The sequence below is a fragment of the Tachysurus fulvidraco genome, chromosome 6 (assembly GCF_022655615.1).
Source record: "Tachysurus fulvidraco isolate hzauxx_2018 chromosome 6, HZAU_PFXX_2.0, whole genome shotgun sequence".
In the NCBI taxonomy this organism is placed as follows: Eukaryota; Metazoa; Chordata; class Actinopteri; order Siluriformes; family Bagridae; genus Tachysurus; species Tachysurus fulvidraco.
The window spans coordinates 14,279,401-14,303,099 of NC_062523.1; the positions used below are offsets into that span (position 1 = coordinate 14,279,401).

At 40.5% G+C, this 23,699-nt stretch overlaps 1 protein-coding gene across 2 annotated transcripts; it reads left to right on the forward strand.

Moving 5' to 3' along the window:
- The first annotated feature begins 7,097 nt into the window (after positions 1–7,097).
- Positions 7,098–22,742, forward strand: LOC113654268 (solute carrier family 15 member 1-like). 2 transcript variants are annotated; one of them, XM_027164318.2, is made up of 23 exons: positions 7,099–7,219; positions 7,319–7,353; positions 8,272–8,359; positions 8,489–8,630; positions 8,753–8,872; positions 8,964–9,063; positions 9,202–9,292; positions 9,382–9,465; positions 9,618–9,700; positions 9,819–9,905; positions 10,612–10,701; positions 18,063–18,107; positions 18,219–18,251; positions 18,352–18,440; positions 19,386–19,467; positions 19,640–19,759; positions 19,955–20,098; positions 20,187–20,233; positions 20,423–20,518; positions 20,622–20,733; positions 21,423–21,560; positions 21,853–21,960; positions 22,119–22,742. In XM_027164318.2, the coding sequence occupies exons 1-23, from the start codon at positions 7,213–7,215 to the stop codon at positions 22,329–22,331; spliced, it is 2,154 nt and encodes a 717-aa protein (XP_027020119.1). In that variant the 5' UTR covers positions 7,099–7,212; the 3' UTR covers positions 22,332–22,742. The 2 variants fall into 2 exon arrangements, with proteins under 2 accessions (XP_047670999.1, XP_027020119.1); XM_047815043.1 differs by having other exon boundaries at positions 7,098–7,219; positions 8,272–8,630.
- The last annotated feature ends 957 nt before the right edge of the window (positions 22,743–23,699 follow it).

A 23,699-nucleotide genomic window follows, 5' to 3' on the forward strand; every position in this document is an offset into this window, starting at 1 on the left:
CTTACTGTGAGAATAATTGCATACAACGATCTTTTCTGGTAATGTTGCAGACTGTTTCACACACACACACACACACACACACACACACACATCCCCCCCCCCCCTTCAACACACGGACACACTCTTGTCCCTACCATAATTAGCCTTACCACAGGTGGCCCTGCCATAAGCATTCTTTATGTTACCAACTATAGGAACTAAGGGAAGTATAGGTTTATATCCCTATAAGGTCTGACTTCATTGGGACAACTGAGAGGTCACTTAAACATAGATGCACACACATACTAACACACACTCACTACACCCTCCCTCTTCTTGTACGACTATATATTCCTGCTTTTCCTAATAAACTTTGGAACTTCTCTTTGAAAGACTGATTCGTGTGTGTTTCATTGAGACTTCCCCAAGGCCTTGTGGAGAACAGAAACCAAGCAGAGGTGTGAGAGGCTGAATTTTAGGTTATCCTGCCCAGGCGGCAGATGAAAGAGGGTTAACCTGTCCAAGCGATGGATGAGAATTCCTTACAGTTCTTTGGGGGCTCGTCCGGGATACCAGCACTCAGGTAAGTGCTGATTAGGTATCTTGTCATACCTGTCAAAGTGTAGGCACTTACCTTGTGTACTGGTATCTATATGAGGGATATCAGAAGGGTGGGCAAGTGCTGATTGGTATCTTGTCATACCGTTCAAAGTGTAGGCACTACTGTGCTGATATCCATATCCGTGTATAGTTAAATCGATATTGTCGAATGTATGCACGATGTGTAAGGGAATTCGTCACTGGTTATTGGACCAGTGAAAAAGCGCACGCAGCGTCTCTAAGGTTAGAGGCTATAAATTTATTTTGAACGCCCTCTCTGTCTCAGTCACTGGTCTCCAATTGTGTTGTGTTGTTTGTGTTGTATTAATTGTGTTGTGTTGTGTGTAATAATATTGGTTGTACCTGTAGTTGGACATGGGTAATTCAGGAATGAAATATCCTAAGCCAGACCACGAGGAAACTCCTCGTGACTGGATGAACCGTTGTGGTCTAGGTTGTTATACTACCCCCTGGATAGATAATTTAGCGGGGTGGACTGAATCACTGAAACTGTATCTGATTCTGGGTCAGATATCAACGCCCCATTCTTTAATGCCACCGTTGGTTCCGCTCTTAATGCAGCATGCGTCTGGTCCACGTCTGCAAAGGGACCGGTTATAAATCCACCGTCATTAGGGGATTTAAGGGACATCATTAAAATGCTCCCATCCCCTTCAAAACCATTTCACTATGTAGACATGTTACTAAGAGCCACCCGTCATAATCAATTGACCGGGGCTGATTACAGATTTATATTGCATGCGACTCTTGGAGACAATTATGATGAAACTGATCTCATTGCCAGAGTACCTTGTTTGGACCCTAGTAGTGATGAAATAAAAACAAAACTAAATCAGAAACAGAGCGTGACGGGGCAGGAAAGAAGAAGGGAGCCACAAAAAAGACTACACATCATTTGTACTGGGCCACTCCGGATGCCCTACCGGCCTTAAAAGAGCAGTTGACTAAATATTTGTTGCAAAGACAGCAGGCTAATCGCGATTTGTCACAAGTAACTAATTGTAAACGGGAGAAGAATGTGTCGACTTCCAAATTTTTAACACGGTTTAAAGAGACATGGACACTGTTGGGGGGAATGGAGTTGGATGAAAATGCCGCTAATCCTTTGTTCCTCACAACCTTCATGCATAATTGTAGATTTGAGGTGCAAAAGGTTCTTAAATATCAGCTCACAGATCGTAGCAATATGACAGTTAAAACTCTAGGGGAGAGAGTGCGCACCATGGAAGGCGATGGTATTTTAGAAAGTAGACAAATAGTATGCCTCACTGTGGCACGAGAAAATGTATATAATGGTGACTCAGCCCGAGGGAGAGCCTGAGGGAGGGGCCAAGGGAGAGGCCGGGGAAGAGTGGAAAGTAATTCATACTCCCGAAGCCCCGGCACCTGTTTTTATAGTGGTAGGAATGGGCATTGGATTAATGATTGTAGGAAAAGACTTAGAGAGATGGGAGATATTCCCGTAGGTCCCCTTTCAGTACCACCTCCCCAACCACCCCAGACTGCACCCCGTCCTTTTACTGGGTTGCAGACAAATCCTTATCACGCATAGGGATGCCCACAGAGCGTGACCCCGACCATGCTACATTGTACATATGAATTACATCAGGTAAATGAAATGCCTTTTCTTGAGTTATGTGTAAGTGGCACAGTATATTCTTTCCTCTTTGATACAGGAGTTACAATGTCAGTAATGAGGAAGCAATATGAGGGTCCTCTTTCAGGGGGATCTGTTAGCTCTGTGGGAATAGAAGGGGTCACAAAAGAAACACCTTTTACACCAGCCCTCCTCGTCACATGTCCTTCTGATCCTAACATTTTTTTACATCACCGATTTGTTTATATGTCAGAGTGTCCTTTTAATCTTTTGGGGAGGGATCTCATGAGCAGGTTACATGTTTCTATTAGCTTCTCGGGTTCTAAACTTGTCGTTTCTGTTCCTGAGTCTGCTCCACTGTCACATTTATCTGATATGATGTTTAACGACTGTTTTCTCTCTACCACACAGAAATCACCATCCCCATCTTTTGCCTTATTAGACGCTCTACCACCCTCATCGTGGGCTGATCATAAGAATGATGTGGGTCTCATGCAGTGTACACCCTATGAGGCTAAGTTAAAACATTTAGACCCTGTGTTTGTTAAACAATATCCTTTGTCTGAAGCTAAATTGCAGGGCGTGGATGGAATTTTACAATCTCTTCTACAACAGGGCGTAGTCAAACCATGTGTAAGTTCATACAACACTCCTGTTAATCCGGTCCCTAAACCGGTTGGCTCCTGGCATTTCACACAAGATTTGAGGAAAATAAATGACATCATCATCCCTGTGGCACCTGTTGTACCTGATGTGGCCTCAATTCTCACCTCCATTCCATATGAACATACTTTCTTTTCTGTTATTGACTTATGTTCTGCCTTTTTCAGTGTTCCTGTGGAAGAGCAGACACAGCCTCTCTTTGCCTTCACACACAGGGGGCGGCAGTATACGTGGACACGCCTGCCACAAGGGTATCTCTGGCAGTATTTTCTGCCGTTGTACGGGATGCATTATGTGATCTTGTTCTCCCCACTGGTTCTGTTGTCTTGCAGTATGCAGATGACCTCTTAGTCTCCGCAGCCTCTGAAAAACTCCATCTCTATGCCTGCGAACATTAGGGCACTGCCTCTGCTGTCTTGGCCCAGGAGCATGGGGGGGGGGGCATGAGACCATGTGCATTCCTGTCTAAAACACTTGATACTGTTGCCCAGGGTTTACCAGCGTGTCTCCGGGCTGTGGCTGCCTGTGCTGTGATGGTACAAGATGCTGAGAAAATTGTCCTGTCTCATCCCTTGATCTTACATTCACCACATCAGGTAAAACAGGTCCTTCAGAACTTACAGACTCAACACATGACGGCACAAAGGAGGTCAGGTTATGAAACTATTTTATGTTCAACCAGTAATCTAGAAATTAAAGCCACCTCCTCATTAGATACGTTAGGTCATGCCCTTACACGGCTACTGGGAACTCAGGATGCCACATTACACGACACTCCGCATGATTGCTGTGCTGAAATCATTCACTCCACTAGCATCCGCCCTGATTTAGAATCCACTCTGTTAAATACAGGCGATTTGCTATTTGTTGATGGCTCTTGTTCAAAGCCACATGATGGTCACTTTCTGTGTGGATATTCTGTGTGTGCTCTGCCTGATGTTGTTGTTGAAGCTTACTCTTTACCTTTTATGTCTGCACTGAGGGTAAGGATGTAACAATTTACACTGATTCACGTTATGCTTTTGGCGTCGCCCATGATTTTGGACGAATTTGGCAAACACGTGGATTCCGCTCCGCTGAGGGGAAACTTATTTCCCACTCTTCACTGGTGCAGGACCTCATTACTGCCTGCCATCTCCCTCGTTCCTTAGCTATTGTCAAAACTAAAGCACACACACGTGATGATACTATTGAGGCCAGAGGTAACTCTCTGGTGGACCGGGTAGCTAAACAAGTGGCACAAGCTCAAGTGCCTTTTCCGTCATTTTCAACTCCTATTAACACCTCCTTCCTCTCTTCCACTCTCATTCCCGACTTAGATCTCCTGTCTGTACAATCTTATGCTACACCTAATGATTCAGCCTACTGGCAAAAGCAGAATTCGTATGTCGCCTCTGATGGCCTCTGGTACAGCTCTGATGGCCGTCTTTGTCTCCCGTCTCACTGCCTTCCCTTTCTCGTGTTTCACGGTGTTACACATCGTGCCCGAAGAGGGGTATGGGAAGATATGAATAAACTCTTTTGCGTAGCTAATTTAAAAGGTACAATAGACTCAATCTTATCTAGATGTCTGACATGCGCTCAAAATAATCCTACTAAAAGCGCAGCTAAACATGAAAATCTTCCAATACCAACTGCACCATTTTCTGAATGGCAAATTGATTTTACACACATGCCACCACAGGGGCCTTTTAAATATCTCCTGGTGATGGTAGATAAGTTCTCAAGGTGGGTAGAGGCTTTCCCCTGTCAGCGAGAAAATTCTAAGGTTGTTACACGTATTCTGGCCAAAGAAATCTTGCCAAGGTATGGTGTCCCACACGCTATTGACTCAGAAAGGAACTCCATTTACTTCTAAAATAACACAAGATCTGTGTAAGTACCTGTCTCTTTCATGGCGCTTTCATATTCCTTATCATCCCCAATCCTCAGGAATAGTGGAAAGAACTAATCGAACAATTAAGGATGAGTTGACTAAAGCTATGCAGGCGACGGGTAGCAAAAATTGGGTTGATTTGTTACCCGCTGTTCTAGCAGAAATGAGAATGACACCGCAAAAAGACGTCCTTTTATCACCACACGAAATTATTTTTGGTCGTCCGTTTCCGACACCCTGGAAGAAGGGTAAGCCAGCTGTAGGTACAACAAATCTTGATGTGCACATCGCTGAGTATTCCGCTGCCCTGATTGACACTTTATCAAAACACTATGAACAAATTTCAGCAACTATAACTGTCATTTCTAAGGCACCGACCCATCCCTTTCAAGTGGGAGAGATGGTCCTAATTAAATCATTAAAACCTAAACCATTGGGCGAAAGTAAATATGATGGGCCAGCGGAAATAGTCGCGACTACACGTACAGGTGTCCTAACTGATCTTTTTCCACAGTGGATCCATGCTACCAGGGTGAAGAGATGTCCTCCAGGGGTCGACTCTGCTGTAAATGCATAAAAGTATTCTCTGTGTAACATCATTTTCTTTGTGTTACAGATATATAGCCTTTTAACCCTTCCATGAGTTTTCTAGAAGGTGTTTTCAATCTCCTGGCTTCTCTCATCATCACTTCACAATGCTCAGCAGTGATTCCACGCACCCTTCTGTGCTGGCTCTTTGGACATCATGAAAACTGCAGGAAGTGACGGAAAAGGCTGCAAAGAACTGAACGACCGCCTCTAGATGAGCACAGGACACACAACCAGTGACCAGTATGGTTGTCATCCTCCTCATCTTGATCATCTGCCTTGGGACAGGGTTACCCACCCAAGAGCATCCTCATGACAAAAAATTCTGAGAAGTGACTGAGGGTCTTGCCCAGGCCAGGGATGCAGTAACAGTGATTATTCGTTTAGCACGACTTCTAGAGAAAGATAGATAATCATATATGAGTTGTTTATGCATTATAAGTTTATCATGGATAAAAGAGGGGAATTGTGAGAATAATTGCATACAACAATCTTTTCTGGTAATGTTGCAGACTGTTTCACACACACACACATACACACACACACCCCCTCCCCCTTCAACACACGGACACACTCTTGTCCCTACTATAATTAGCCTTACCAGAGGTGACCCTGCCATAAGCATTCTTTATGTTACCAACTATAGGAACTAAGGGAAGTATAGGTTTATATCCCTATAAGGTCTGACTTCATTGGTGCACGCACATACCAACACATACTCACTACACCCTCCCTCTTCTTGTATGACTATATATTCCTGCTTTTCCTAATAAACTTTGGAACTTCTCTTTGAAAGACTGATTCGTGTGTGTTTCATTGAGACTTCCCCAAAGCCTTGTGGAGAACAGAAACCAAGCAGAGGTGTGAGAGGCTGAATTTTAGGTTATCCTGCCCAGGCGGCAGATGAAAGAGGGTTAACCTGTCCAAGCAACGGATTAGAATTCCTTACACTTACTTTCTCTTTCTTTCTTTCTTTCTTTCTTTCTTTCTTTCTTTCTTTCTTTCTTTCTTCATTCATTCATTCATTCATCCTGGGGAAATTTAAGAACTTTCCTGAATAAACTTCATTCCCCACATGTGACGACACCCATTATCATTAATGTTGTTGTACAAGTCTATAATTCATCTACACATCATAATCATGGAGTTGTAAAGCATAATGATTCCACACAGTGCCTTAGTGAAAGAGTAAAATTGTTCATATCTGCCTGAACATTGACCCCAATTGTGTTCATGTTATAACACTCCTGCAAATTTCTGTTAGTGTGGTCTGTAGTCTTTCACTTCCCTCGCCCATTTTACTCCATCTCTGTTCCACGGAATTCAACAAAATCCAACAAGCCTTTTTTTTAAGATCATCTAAGCACCACATGACTTTAAACTCGATCTAAACTTCACATGTTGCACAGTGTACTTTATAACACAGTATGCACACCACTCAGCGCTATTCTGTGTACTTTGTGTATTTGTCTTGTATTGTTTTGTATTGTCTGTTTTCACTGTCCTTGTCTCACAGTGTTGCAATATGTTGTACATGTTGCACTTAATGTGGCTAGGACATGTTGTTTTTTGTCTTGTTTTATGTAACTTTATATGTCATTTTTGTCCTGGAGAAATGGTTTCATTTCACTGTGTACTGCGTCATCTATAATTGTGTCAAAATGACAATAAAAGCTACTTGACTTGATATAACTTGACATGAAGTTACTACAGCTTTCTCACTGCCCTTCTGCACTACTCTAGTGTGTTTAATCCCTGGGCGTTTCTTTCCTATTGCACATTTTGCTGCTGTCTTTTTTCCTCTCCTCACTTATTTCAACTGTTATATATTCTCTCTCTCACACAGGTTTTTTTGTCCACTGCAGCTCAGAAGAACACACACGCTACCATGGCAGGTAAGATCATGTAGCATTATTCTTTATTATTACTGTGACTTGTATTTAACGTATCTGATGTAATGATACTGATGTAGATAAATCTTATTGATTTGACAGACAAAGAGAAGAACGATGATAAGAAACCAAAGAAGGTCAGAAACGTCCTTTACTCAAACTAACAACATTTTGTATTCTAAACTATCTAAGATATTTATTTATAATTTTTAATTAATCTTAATGGAGATATTGTGTTTAGTCAGATGTTTAAGACCTGTAGAGCTTTATCTAATAAATGTCTGTACACTGATTCAGATTTCTATAAAACTGTGACCTGCAGTAAGGTTAAGTTATAGTGATATACTAAGTGCAGTAAATATGTGGTATGACACCTGAAACATCATTTACCATGTTGGTTGCAATACATTAAGCAATTGAAAATGAAATATTTATGTTTTATATCTTTAAAGTGCTTGTGTTTACTTTGAGAATACCTATATTTAATTCCATGCAGTATCTATTAAATAAAATGGAGTAACTAATCAAGTTGGCTTCAGTCTCAGGATTTACTTAAAAAACAAACAAACAAAAAACAACAAAAACAACAAAAACAGAAAATAGTACTAGATCTTGGAAAGCTCATTGTACCTTCACCAGTGAAATGGGAGGAACTGTGTCTCACTTTTATCAGAGCTCAGCTGCCATCTGCTGGACAACACATATTTATTTACAGTAAAACTTTACACCCCTGATTGTGGAGTAACTTCTGTCCTACACATTTGAGTGAATCTTCTGCACTAACACATCCAAGTCATAGCAGGAAGAGTTGTTAGTTAGCTGAGAAAATTTAGTGCAGGTTAGTTGGGAACCTGTTTTATATTGTAGATTTTACTTATATTAAATAAATTTAATTTATAATAAATAAATTAATTGAAATATATTCTGCTAAATTAAATGATATATGAAGTTGCAGCAGGTTGTGTTTCAATGATACATTTTAAATGCAATAATGTTTGTGTGTGTGTGTGTGTGTGTGTGTGTGTGTGTGTGTGTGTGTGTGTGTGTGTGTGTAGAGCACAGAATGCTGTGGTTATCCAGTCAGTATTTTTTTCATTGTTGTCAACGAGTTTTGTGAGAGATTCTCCTATAATGGAATGCGCAGTAAGAGAACAGCAAAATGTACAGTCAGTTATTGGAATAAAAATAATTTCAAACAGATAGTGAGTGACAGAAACATGTGTGTGCCTGTGTGTGTGTGTGTGTGTGTGTGTGTGTATGTTTTCCTCTTAGCGGTGCTGGTGCTGTACTTCAGGTACTTCCTGCGTTGGGATAATGATCTTGCCACCTCCATCTATCACGCGTTTGTGGCCCTGTGCTTCCTGACTCCTATACTAGGTGCCATAGTGGCCGACTCCTGGCTTGGAAAGTTTAAGTGAGTGCCTGTTTAAACATTTTTAGTTTGGGATTTCCTTAATAAACTCAAGATGCATTAAGACTACACAATAACCAGTAGTGAAAGTATTTCCAATCTGTCCTGTCTACTTCCCCATGTAGAACCATCATCTATCTGTCCATTGTCTATGCCATTGGCCAGATAACCATGGCAGTCAGTGCTATTCATGACATGACTGACAAAGACAGAGATGGCACACCAGACAATACAGCAGTGCATGTGTAAGTGGCAGCCTTCCTATTACATCATTTGTACCATTGTAACCTGTTAATTGCTATTTATTTACTTCTTGTTTTGTTTTCCCTTTTAAAGTGCCTTGGCTATGGTAGGACTGATCCTCACTGCGCTTGGTACAGGTGGCATCAAACCCTGTGTGTCTGCATTCGGAGGAGATCAGTTTGAAGACCACCAGGTTTGACCATTAATATACACCTTCTTTCAATACACTAAAAGATTTAATCTACATTTACAGTATATATTAAGACGTGATTGTATGCTTAGTACAGACTAATTAACTGCTTTTATTTTTTTCTCGTTTTTTTTTTTTCAGGCGAGGCAGCGAAGTACGTTCTTCTCTGTGTTTTACCTGTGTATTAATGCAGGCAGTCTCCTCTCCACACTCATCACCCCCATACTACGAGGTATAACACATTCAGGTGCAAAATAAAATCATTAACGCTGCCTTTTTGTCCTCATTATAACATATGAGTTTGTGCAAAACTGTGCACAGGTCAGGAGTGTGGCATTCACACTAAACAGAAATGCTACCCACTGGCTTTTGGTGTTCCTGCAGCCCTCATGGTGATATCTCTGGGTGAGTTTCTTAGTGTGATTGAACAGTAAAATATATACGTTTGTTTTTTATATTCAGAGACCTGAAAAAATCTCACTCACAGAGTAAAAGCTAATTGTGTACGGACAAATCCCCAGAAAGGCTAAAATCAGGTGTGTTCTCTATATCTGCAGTTGTGTTCATTGCTGGCAGTGGAATGTATGTTAAAGCTGCACCCAAGGGTAACATTATGCTGCAAGTGTCTAAATGCATTGGGGTAAGAGAATTCAATGTTTCTACTACTAGCATAGACAAAAACTAGCCTCAAAAATCCTCAAATCTTTTGATTCATTACCTGAATGTTTTTAATAAGTCAGCATACGTTCTCTTCCTAGTTTGCTATTAAGAACCGCTACAAATACCGTAACAGTAAATTACCAAAGAAGGAGCACTGGCTGGACTGGGCTGAAGAGAGATATGATGTAGGTTCCTAATCTTCTTTCTTTACATTACCATGTTTATTTCATTCTCCCACTTATCAGTGCCACACCTTCTTCCTACTCTCACAACAATATGTCTTGTTACACTACAGCATTGCTGACTTCTTCATTGTGATTGGCCTGAAGGTGAAGTGCATATTGAATGCATTTGTTCTAATATGTCTAAGAATGTCTTTTTTAGTACTATTTTATAAAAGGACGTGTATGGCAGATGCTCCACAAAAACAGAGCAAAAGAAATCAACAACAAATGCATGTATTGTTGATATGCTGAAGCTTTCTGTGAGGAGACGTTTCCTTATCATTCTTTAGAGGTGAAGATGTAACTGTTTGTTTTAAGTCTTCAGGATAAATGGCTTTGTTCTAACCATGCTAAAACAACAAGTTTAGAGCTGTTAGTAACTAACTTTCATTAGTCCATGAACATTTCAAAACATTAAATCTAGCTATCAACTAATAAATTATGAAATTGATGCCCTGAAATTAATTAAGCAAATGTGAATGTTGAGAAATAAAGCATTTCAGGTATAAGAGGAATAAAGCATTTCACGTCATGCGATTGTTGGAAAATAATCAACTTTATGGTGCTAGAATCCTTTTACACAGCACCACTCTGTTGTTCATTATTTTATTCTTTAGCTACCATTCCTAAAATTTTGTGACACTTTTCTCTGTCCTTTGTGCTACAGAAACTACTCATTGTTCAAATTAAAATGGTGCTCAAAGTGCTTTTCCTCTACATCCCACTCCCAATGTTCTGGACCCTATTTGACCAAAAGGTAACAGTAACACCTTACTGACATTTACTTTCTTGCTATATTTGCTTTACCTAATTGTTTTGGCAGTTTGTATTTTGACAGCTGGCTATTGATATTGATGTTGAAATTACTTGATCTTTTTTTTTTTTTTTACCTCAGTAGAGACTTTACTTTTTTTTTTTTGATCACTTGTGTGTGTGGCCGGTGGAAATGATGCACAGGACCAACAAATACAATGGGGTTCTTTTATTCCCGAAAGTGTGTTTGAGACAGAGAATCAGCCCTACAAAGGGTCACGAAATGATAAACAGAAATAAAATTCACTATCCAACTTAATTATCGGTTCAAATCGTGATATACAAATCACCTGTGATCAATCTTAATGTATTTAGCAATAAACAATTAAAATCAATATCCAAAATCATAAAAGTAATAACAAAAGGTAATCACAAGAGTAATCACAAAAGTAATACCCAAAGTAATACACAAAGTAAAACACAAAGTAATATCCAAAGAAATATGGTAGTGGCAGTGAAAAGAAAGAAAAGAAAGAAAACAAAACATGTTTCACAATAACACCACCTTAAACCTCAAACAAGACTCATTTATGTATAGTTTAAACAATATACATTTTAAACAAAAACATTACTCACTTTTGAAAAACACACGCGGATCTTTCCAGAACAACAGGCCCCAGGTACACCAGGTGAGTTAGCTTCGTGCTAATTTGCTGCACCGGTCCACATAGGCATCCGCACACGCATACACACGGCCAAATAACTCGGTACGTTAAATGAAACCTCTTTGTAAGATGATCTTTACTCACCGAAATCGGCACATATTGCACAAGACACACAATCCAGCGCAAAAACCCGATAAACGGAACACAACACACATGTACAGCAGCACATGCAAAACTTTCCCTCGTGCTTTCTCCCGTCCGACGTGCACCGCGCTCGCCCAGGCGATGTAGTCACATGCACGCACTTAAAGGGACCCGTTTTCTTTTTCTTTTCTGTAATTTACAAAGAAATAAGAAATAAGGGTCCTAAATCACCATCTGGTTACATTCTCCCCTGCACCAGGTAATCATCCTCGATTCCTCAGCTATGCTCAGAGTATTCTTAACTTCTTTAACAGCTTCACGAAACAAAACAGAACTCAACTCATCCAATATCTGTGAAACCGCTGCAGGAGTTAAAGTACTACTGACAGACCTAGGTTCATGATACAAATTGTAATGCTGTCCAGCATTAGGCCTCATACTACATCTGCGTGGTGCAGCAACTGGCAGGGTTGATGCTCTAGCAGCTGCCACTGGAATGTCTTCAACCTCCATTGACTCAGTGGATGCTAGTACAGCACTACCAGGGTCTGAATTTACCATATCTACACTAGGTTCCATCCTAGCACTGTGGTCCATATCTGGTGCACCAACAGACTCAGGAACGATAGCCTGCACAGTATCTGTAGGAGACTTCTCCACCATCACAAATACACCCTCGTTCAACACCTCAAAACCAACTTCTCCGACAGGCTTAGACCTTTCCCCTGTACCCTTCCTCAGTCTCCTGGGTGCAGGAGTAGGCAGAGTCACACAACGCTGAATGTCAACCCTGTTAACTCTCTTGGTAGGCCCACCCTCTAATGGCTCCACTGTGTTGGTGCTGTTAACAACCTCGACTACCCGATACACTGTTGGACTCCAAGCATCTTGGATTTTATGGCGACCTAACAGTCTGTTTCTCGGATACAGCAACTCTCCAACTTTAATCTCTGGGCAATATACTCAATCTTTCTGCAAGGCAATGTTCTGCAGCCTTCTGTTCAGCATATTCCCTAGCTCGTGCATGTGCATCATTCAGAAGCTTCTGGTGAACCACCAACCAATCATGCTTGTCAGAAATCTGTTCCTGTCCTAACAGGGCATCTACTGGCAAGTAAGGCTCTACCCCAAACAGTAGATAATATGGCAAATAGCCAGTCGTCGTTGCATTATATGCATAAACGCGTTCGGGTAAGTATTCTGGCCATCAGCGCTTCTTTTCAGCAGGCACAGTGCGAAGCAGGTCGTGGAGCGTCCTGTTGAACCGCTCACACTGCGCGTTTCCGGTAGGGTGGTTTGGAGTGGTGCGGCTCTTTTTCACCCCGTAGAGTTTACAGAGCTCAGCCACCACTTCACTCTCAAAGTTACGACCTTGATCTGAATGCAGACGCTCAGGTACGCCGTATTTCATAAACCACTCTCAGAGCAGCACCTTAGCTGTTGTGTCTGCTTTCTGGTCTCGGGTCGGGAATGCCTGTGTGAACTTTGTAAAAATGTCTGTAACAATGAGAATGTTCTCTCTACCATCTGACGCAGGTTCTAACACAGTGAAGTCAACAGCAATTACCTCCAGTGGCCTAGAAGCCAGGAACGCTTTCATAGGAGGCAGAACCTTTGGCTGTGGTAACTTAGTCATCACACAGCATTGGCAATTTTTGATCCACGCCTCCACATCCTTTTGCATCCCTATCCAAAAACATCTACGCCTCAACAACAGCAAGGTACGCTCAATACCTTGATGGCCCATAGAATCGTGTACAGATTCTAGGACTGACTTCTTTAAACTGGAAGATAAAAGGAACTGATAGCATTCTCCATACCTGGTTTCCTCACTAACCCAATACAGTAGGCCCCTACGCTCCTTGATATTGTCCCAGTATCTCAGAAGTAACCTAACTGGTTTCAGTAGAGTTTTCAGTGTCTAACCATTGGGTCTCTTCTTTTGATCCCAGAACTGCTTAAATACACTGAACACCGGATCCTGCTGTTGAAAACTACGCAACTCATCAACTGAATAGCCCGGAAAGGTAGGCGTATTTTCCTGATTCAGGTCATTACACCTCTCAGCATTGGACTGCAGATCCCGGATTTGCCGCACTTTACAACTACACAACCCCGCAGTAACAAGTGCCAAGTCCAGGTCTGTACCACGGTTGATCCTACCACAAATGGCTACACATTCATCATATTCTGCATCCTCCAATACAGGCTCAGGCTCCCCTGCAAAAGTCTGCCTAGAGAGTGAGTCAGCAGCTGTATTCTGATGCCCCGGACGGTACTGTACATCAAAGACAGATAATTGGGAAATCCAACTTTGCTCAATCACCCCCAAGCGGGCAGTTTCCAAGTGACACAAAGGATTATTGTCAGTGATTACCGTAAACCTGGACCCCAACAGATAACCACAAAACTTCTCCGTAACGGCCCACTTCAGAGCGAGGAGTTCAAGTTTCATGCTACTGTAATTTCTGTCATTTTTCTCAGTGTCTCTTAAACGGCGGCTTGCAAAGGCAATCACACGTTTTACACCCCCCTGTAGCTGATACAAAACAGCGCCTAACCCATGACTGCTTGCGACCGTCTCTACAATGAAATGTTTCGTAAGGTCTGCTAACCCTAAAACAGGTGCGCTTGTAAGCTTATCTTTAAGGCCGTCAAATGCAGTTTGACATTCTTCAGTCCACAAGCTTCTCAACAAGGCATTAGCTTTGCTAGGACTTCCCTGGTTCAAACATGCATTCACCACATCGTGTAGGGGACCAGCTATTTTAGAAAAGCCCTGAATAAATCATCTATAGTAACTACAGAACCCAATGAATGATCTCAACTCCTTGAGAGTGGAGGGAACCTGCCATTGTTTAACAACTGCCACTTTCTGAGGGTCTGTGCCTATGCCCTCCCTGGATATTTGATGCCCTAAGAACACAACACTTGACTGAAGAAAATGGCACTTCTCCAACTTGACTTTAAGTCCTGTCTCTTGCAATCTCCTGAGCACAGTCTCCAGCCTAGTCATATGCTCCTGGAAAGTGGAAGAATACACCAAGATATCATCCAGGTATACTAGCAAAATCTGAAATACTAGGTCATTCATTGTGGCTTTGCATAAACCTCTGGAAGGTTGCGGGTCCATTGCAGACCCCAAACGGCATACGTAAATATTCATATAGACCAAAAGGGAGTGAAAAGGCGGTCTTATGCCTGTCCCCTTCTGCCATTGCCACCTGATGATAACCACTTGCTAGATCGATTGTGGAGAAATAGCATGCTCCCCGCAAAGCATCAAAGCTTTCATCAATCCACGGGAGAGGAAACGCATCTCTCTTGGTTTTCCGATTTAGGTTGCGGTAATCTACACATAGCCTGATGCTACCGTCTGCCTTACGCACCAGTACGATTGGCGACGCATAAGCGCTATTACTCTCTTGTATAACACCCTTTCTTACCAACTGTGAGATGTGTTCTTTTACTTCACGGTACTGATTAGGCGAGATACGACAGTAGGGCTGTGTAACAGGCTCCTCATCAGTTACAAGAATCTCGTGTTTGACCCTGTCCGTATAAACAAGGTCTTTATCATCTTCCGCAAATACATCAATATACTTGGTTAACAACGACCTGAACTGAACTTGCTCATACTCATTGCCTCCAACATCAACCTTTTCCAAGACTGCCTCCACTCTGTTCCTACTATGCTCATCTTTTACATTCAGAGTCACTTGTTCAATGTCAGCTGAGATTCGTTGAAATTTTACCTGACACTGCTGCGCACTGTCTACACACTCTACCTTTGACAGGATACCCAGCTGGGTCCTAGGTGACAGCCACACATCCTCCTGAGAAAGATTCACAATTTTAATTGGTATACCAGGGCTGTTTAGGTCAACCAGTGTGGGTACGACTACCAAGTCACCTGGCAGCGGAGTGCTGAGGGGTTCCAGCAACCTAGGGCCGCCATCACCTCTATTGAACCCTGTGGCTGTGATTGTCACCACAGACTCAGCAGGTATTCGTTCTGGCCATTTCCCAGCTACCCGTAGAACAGATTTCCTATCTACAACACAAGTCTGTGCCTGCTGGAAAACATGTCTCCAGTCAGAATCCCATTAGCAGCTGTAAGCTTTAACAGACCAGCCATAGAAAGCATGTCATTATCTTTACCACATAAATAGTCTCAAAAGTACTGCTCAGAAATGGTGCTTACCTGACTGCCTGTGTCCAGTAAGGCCTGTGTACTGACACCACCAATCACAAGCCCGACCACCGGACACGTTCCGACAGCCCGTTGCAACCACTGATCACAGGACGCTGGCAAGTCTTTTGAGTCTGCATGTCGCCCCCTAATTGCCCGACTCACAACAACCGGGGGTTCCCGTTTCCCTGAATTTCAGCGGGCATATGCTTAGCTGCTCAAACACTTTGTTTCTGAGGGCAGTTCCTTGCTACATGCCCAGCAATCTGACAACAGAAACATATTGGTTGTCCATCATCTGTAAAATTTGGGGGTACTTTAGGCCTATAGGTTTCTACTCTGGTGTTGCTGCTTTGCACAGCCAGGTTCTTTACCGCTTGGGTCAATTCACTAATTGCTTTACCTTGCTCAGCTACTGCCTCTAGGACATGTTCAAGAGTGATGCCCTTAGTTTCTGGTACCCTAAGTGCTGAACACTGTGCCACAATAGCACTACACCGAGATTTACTGGTCTTCAAACCTGCTGGAGGTTCTTCTAAGGCCCACAGTTGTGCCTCCTCTCGAACATCTATCATTGTACTCTTAGGGTGGTCTCTTACAAACTTGCGAAGCTCTCTCCTCAGAGAGGCATCCCGGACCCCCTCTACGAACTGGTCCCTTAGCACCTTCCTCTCTTCTGCAACAGCATCAAGGGAACATTTCGTAACCAAGCTGAGGGCTTGAGCCAAGGCATGCGAAAAGTCTCTTAGATTTTGACCCTCCAACTGTCTACGACTGAAAAAACTATAAGGGCTGTGGTGTGCTACGTCTGTCTCTAAATGCTTCTCGAAGGTATTCAAAAAGATCTGTAACCTGGTCATCATCAGTACCACTCAAGCGCACTTCCTTCAGAGCTGTGCCTCTTAACAGAGAGATAACAAAATCATACTGATCTTGGTCAGACTGGTGCCTAGCACGCAGCACCCTCTCCACTTCCTCTATAAAATCATCGACTGACCTTCCATCTTTTTCTATGTCACCGCAGAATGGCACTATGTGTCTCTCTCTCGGGACATACACAACAGCTCTCTGATTTAGTGCTGAAATTGCTGCCATCGTTTCATCATGTTTGCTTTGCAGATCTCTAATTCGTGCTGACCAGTCAATTCCACAAGTAGTATCATCTGGTTCTGACATTGTGAAAACTCAGTCCTTACAAATCTTCATACACAGTTATGCAAAGGATACATGTCCGAATGTCCCTTTAATATGATGTCACTGTTCTCAAAGTCTCTTGAAAGTCTCTAATACGCTCCCACAGGACTTCGGCGACACTCCTCTTCACAAAACCGCTTTTCCCAGCCTCCAGGAATCCTCCATCTGGTCTTCACCACTACCGTATTGCTTATTGCACTGTATACAAAATAAAAACTCAATTCTCTAAAGTCTCTTGGAATACCCCACTCCTGGTACCAAATTTGTGGCCGCTGGAAATGATGAACAGGACCAACAAATACAATGGGTTTCTTTTATTCCCGAAAGTGTGTTTGAGACAGAGAATCAGCCCTACAAAGGGTCACGAAATGAAAAACAGAAATAAAATTAACTATCCAAATTAATTATCGGTTCAAATCGTGATATACAAATCACCTGTGATCAATCTTAATGTATTTAGCAATAAACAAATAAAATAAATAACCAAAATCATAAAAGTAATAACAAAAGGTAATCACAAAAGTGATATCCAAAGTAATACGGTAGTGGCAGTACTGTGAAAGAAAACAAAACATGTTTCACAATAACACCACCTTAAACCTCAAACAAGACTCATTCATGTATAGTTTAAACAATATACATTTTAAACAAAAACATTACTCACTTTTGAAACACACACGCGGATCTTTCCAGAACAACAGGCCCCAGGTACACCAGGTGAGTTAGCTTCGTGCTAATTTGCTGCACCGGTCCACATAGGCATCCGCACACGCATACACACGGCCAAATAACTCTGTACTTTAAATGAAACCTCTTTGTAAGATGATCTTCACTCACCGAAAGACACAAGACACACAATCCAGCGCAAAAACCCGATAAACGGAACACAACACACATGTACAGCAGCACATGCAAAACTTTCCCTCGTCCTTTCTCCTGTCCGACGTGCACCGCGCTCGCCCAGGCGATGTCGTCACATGCACGCACTTAAAGGGACCCGTTTTCTTTTTCTTTTCTGTAATTTACAAAGAAATAAGAATCATAGAAATAAAGGTCCTAAATCACCATCTGGTTACATGTGTATGATGGTTTGTGTATTAAACAGTTAATTATCTATAATGTTTTGCTGAAAATCTGTCAATAAATGTATTGCTGTGATTTGGTCCACAGGGCTCCCGCTGGACCCTCCAAGCCACCACTATGGATGGGACATTTGTGAGTTTTTTAATTAATAACCCAAATTGAGCTTCCTTGTTCACCAATTAATATTCCTGCTACTTTTAATAGCATTTCATGGTGATGTTTTATTTCTTTTCGTACCTAAAGGGAACACTGATTCTGCAGCCGGATCAGATGCAGGTCGGTGATGGTTTCTCTACCGGACCAGAACACAGTGTGACTGAGATGAATGCATATTCAAATCATTTTACACTTTTGTTCATTTCTTTGTATTGTGCAGACAGTGAACCCCATTTTGATTCTCACAATGGTGCCTGTCATGGACAGAATTGTTTATCCCCTCATCAAAAAGTGTGGCCTCAACTTCACGTAAGAGACTGAAAATAATGTTAAACTATTGATTTTAACACTGATTGCAGAACAAAAAAGTGAAGGAAATCATTGTGATTAAATAAAATGTACTTATGGGTGAGATGGTGATTTAATGGTTATCATTGCTGCTTCATAGCTCCAGGGTTCCTGGTCCAAATTCTGGGTGTTGTCAGTTATGAGGACGTTATGTGAGATTCTTTTGGATTCTCTGGTTTCAGATCGTGATAAAAATAAAGTGGTTATAGAAGACGAAACCATTAATGAATTCTCATTTAGATCCAAAAGTGTTCTCTGGTTTTATTCATTAAGGTTTTAGGTTTAATCAAATCCAGGTTTATTGCCAGGTACTGTAGGGTTTACATGTACATGAATTTGCCTTGGCATAGTAATAATAGAGAAGAAGCATAAATATAAGAACAAAGGTTATAAATCTTAAGCAAACCAAGTCTAACCAAAATTTGTTTTTTCTAACCAGACATTCCATTAATAGTGATATACTGTTAAGATAATGTACGCTATTAAAAAGAATCTTATTATAGTTAATGACCAATGATTTCCTTTCCTGGAAAGGAAACTGACTGTTGCACACAGAGCTTTTGAGGTTTCCCCTGAGAGACAAACCAAAGAACTCTTATGAGTGTACTATACAGTATGTGTAAAAGGCTTTTCACTCTTCATTGACTGATAAGGTTAACATGATCATTGACAGTAAATATTATTCATTATTAATACTACTTATTTATAAATTCATTATTTAACACACTCTGTGTATAGGGCAAAGGTAGTTTGACATTGCAGTTTATTTAGTCAATCCCTTTTATGTTATGAACAGAAACACATAATTTCTAAGAAGAAGAAAGAAAGCTTTTTGGATTATTTAAGCAATTATTGTTGCTTCTGAGCTTTTGTTCTGTAGTGTAAATGTTCAAACTTTTCCCACAGTCCTTTGAAGAGAATGACTGTCGGGCTGTTTTTAGCTGCCATGGCTTTCGTGTCTGCAGCTCTGGTCCAGCTTGAGATTGATGTGAGTAAATGTCATTTCTATTGTTTACTGTCATTAGAAAGGAACACACTGAGCTACTACAGCCTTAATATAGGATGTCCTGTATATAAAAATACTTACAGTATGTTTTAATGATCCTGTTTTGTTTTTATATGTTTAGTTTCAATTTAATGATGTAGATTTTTCTATTCAGAAAACACTGCCAGTTTTACCTTCCTCTACACAAACCCAGCTGAAGGTAATTAACATGGGAAATGCTCAGCTCCAAGTCAACATCTCTTCCCACACATATCTTATGCTTGGATCCCTGCAGGTAAAACACACTCATGCACAAACAAAATGCACACACATATATATATACACAAAGACATTCTATACAATTACACGCTAACACTTTGGTAACAATGTGGGGAAGAACCACAGATGGTGTGATAATGAGATGTCTACATACTTTTTGCCATATTGTGTCTAAAATGTACTTGCAGCCTTCTCTTTATGTTCACTACAGGCCAGTAAGGACTACATGACATTTGACAATCCAGACATTAAAATATCTTTGAATACAAATCCTGTGATCAGTGAAAACTTCACCCTGAGTTTAGGAAAACGTCAAACTCTCATCATTCCCACTATTCCTGATGCCATGTATCTGGTAAGAATTAAGTCATTGTTTTCCTTTTCTTATGAGATAAATAGATAAATTCTAAATTGAAGTGAAGTGAAATAATCTCCTCTCTTAGACAAACGATTTAACTGTCAAACCAGAGCAAGGCAACAATGCAGTCAGGTCAGTGGAGTCTTAAATATCTTTAACAGGTTAACTGTTTGTAGGTCTATTACACATAATGTGATGGCTTACTGTTATACTGTAGTGCCATATACAATTTTTTTGTTTACTTTGTTCTGTATATGTGGGAAATATTCATGAAAGTCTACTAAAATTTAGCTTTTTTTTTTTTTTTACATGTGTAAACAGATTTGTGAATGGTATGAATAGTGCACTGAATGTTTCAGATTTTGCACTCATCGAACCATCAGCTATTTCAAACAACACACTCTATTCACAGGGGTCGTAAGTTCACCTATTTAGTTATTTCTCATATTTGAAAATGTCTATAAGAAATATTAATGTTATCCAGACAGGAAATCTCATGCTGCGTATTTTCTCCCATCAGTCAGACGTTCACCATCACCGATGGTGCTCAGTCATGTCAGTTCTCTACACACTTTGGGTTTGGAGGAGCTTACACCTTCCTAATCCCCAGCACAATGACCTGGATTGAAAATGTGTGTAATCAAGTTTGTTATTCTTAAATGACTCTGAAATATACACCATGAGCTTGGGGTGTTTTCACACAGTGACTCTGCATTTATGTGCACATATAAACACTATAAATGAACTCTAAACAGCCCACAAGAATCTCTTTATAGAGTGTTCACGTAAAATCATGAAGGTCAACAGCTTCAGTAAATGTAAATGTGGTCATAAATGCCTTGTTGATAAGAGAGGTCAGAGAAGAACGGCCAGACAGGTAACAAGATGAATCAGCTAGCTACAGTAACAGGATGGCTATAGTAAGTCATATAACATCTTTTTACAATTGTGTTGAGCAGAAAAGCAATCTAGCCACAGGGGTTGCAAGCCAGTGATTTCTGTGCCGGTCCCAAACCCGGATAAATATAGTGCAATGTACAGAAAGAAGTCATCTATTAAGGCCAGTTACGTAGATGCATTTCTGACTTCAACAGGATTGAGAAAAATAACTTTGTGAAAACATCCTATGTTTTTTACATAGTTAGAAATAAATGTAGTTTTGAATGTGTTCACACGCTTTTAAAATACTGTGATCTAATTACTTCCTAACATTTAATGTATGTATCCTGGTGGCTATTAAAATAAATATGAAACTAAAATAATGTGCCACGTTACCAATTGTGTGTAAACTAACAAGTGTATCTTTGGTGTGTATGTGTAGTGTGGTGGCTCTGTAGTGAGAGTGGAAGATATTCAGCCCAATACTGTGCACATGGCCCTTCAGATCCCTCAGTATTTCCTTATAACTGCAGGAGAAATGGTGTTCTCCATCACTGGCCTGGAATTCTCCTACTCACAGGTACTATAGCAGATCACCCAAAACTCATTACACTTTTTTGTTTAACAGTAGTATGACTAAATTCATGTATTCACAACAAGATATAGGTATCTTCAAATGAGGTTCTACTGTAATTGAAATGTTGGCACTAGTCTGTAAATATGCTGAATCCATATTCTAAGAATATCAGAGAAAAATTCAGTTTGATTTGTACAGTGCTTAGAAAAAGCCCTTGTTACAAATTAGCTTTAGAGAAACCTAGATGTAAAAAACATTCTTCATTATAAACTGAATGATTTCTCCTGCACTACAGGCCCCCAGTAACATGAAGGCAATGCTGCAAGCTGGCTGGCTCTTGACTGTGGCTGTGGGAAACATTATTGTGCTGATTGTCGCAGAGCTGGCAAAAATCCCTGACAAGGTATTATATTCAGAAAAATACATGCTGTAACATGTACATTACAGCTATGTAGTATGTAAAATAAAGTTAAAAAGTATAATGTAATTTCTTACTTTTAAGACTATTTATTTAACACTGTGTTGTTTATGTTTGTGTTTTTGTACGTGTTGTTTTTACAGTGGGCCGAGTATGTGCTGTTTGCTTCTCTGCTAGTGGCAGTGTGCGTAATCTTTTCAATAATGGCTTATTTCTACACCTACATCGATCCTGCTGAGATCGAAGCCCAGTTTAAGGAAAACAACGAGCTGGAACCGGATGAGAAAGAAGAAAATGAACATAAAGCTATGAAGATGGAAACACACAAATTGCAAAGCCAAGATGAACCGATTTAATACTCATTTTATAACAGATGTCAATTTCTGATATCTTTAAAAACATACACCAGAGTGCTTACAGACATTATAAGTGTTAGAAATACATGCCATGTGTATGTATTCAGAAGAAAACATAATACATAGAGATGCACAATGTGAACAACCAAATTGAAAGTATGCTGGATACTGAAGCAACTATTATATATAGATAATACATTTTTTCAACAGAAAAGTCAATTTTGTACAGTTTAAGAAATTGGTGTATATATACATACACACATTTATTTAGAAAATACTAAATAAGAGATGCACAATGTGAACAACCAAATTGAAAGTATGCTGGATACTGAAGCAACTATTATATATAGATAATATGTATTTTCTAAATAAATGTGTGTATGTATATATACACCAATTTCTTAAACTGTACAAAATTGACTTTTCTGTTGAAAAAATGTATATAACAAAATGTTCCTAAAAGCACTGCCTAGGACTTATATAAAACTACAGTAAGCATTTGTCTTCAGTTCAATAAGTGAACAAATGTACACTTTTAATCATTTATCCTGCTCAAGTGAACAATCAGTTAAGCCCAGAACCTGCTTAATAACTCTCTGGAAGACCAACAATAAATGTGGCCCATGTGCAAAGATGTATACATGATCCTCTAATCAATTTTCATGGATAAACTCACCGGCCACTTTATTAGAAACAATCTAATACTGGGTAAACACATTCATTTGCTCTAAGACTAATCCCACATGACCTGGATTCCACAAGGTTTTGGATACATTGCTTTAGGGTACAAACTAACATGATTGAATTACACATTTTGTACATATCCATGCTGCAAATCTCCAAGAAATTCAGATCTAGTGACTGGATTACTATGTACTCATGGCCCCGTGTGTGTCAAGAAAACAGTCTCCACACCATTACCACCAGCTGCAGGTTGGGTCCATGGATCCATGGATTCTTCCATGGATTCTTCCATGGATGCATATTACTGCAGAAATCTAGATTTCTTGAGACCAGGCCATGTTTTCCCAGTTTCTGTGAACCTGTGCCAGTGAAAGCTTCAGGTTCATGTGGATTGCTCCAGATTCAGTTTGACTGACAGGACTGGAACGTGATGGGCTCATATCCAAACTGTCTTAGTTCTGAGTGCGTTCCAAGATTTCTGTTCACCTTCCTGTCAGCTCGAAACACCCCTGATCTCTCTCACTCACATAATTGTACACTTTCAGAAATACACTTCCAGTAAGAGGGCTTAAATCCATTATTAATAAAGTGGCTGACAAACAATATAGCCTTGACAATACATAAGGCAAATCTAAAAAACAAAACAAAAAAAAACACAACAATAAAAAGGTATAATTAGCAAAA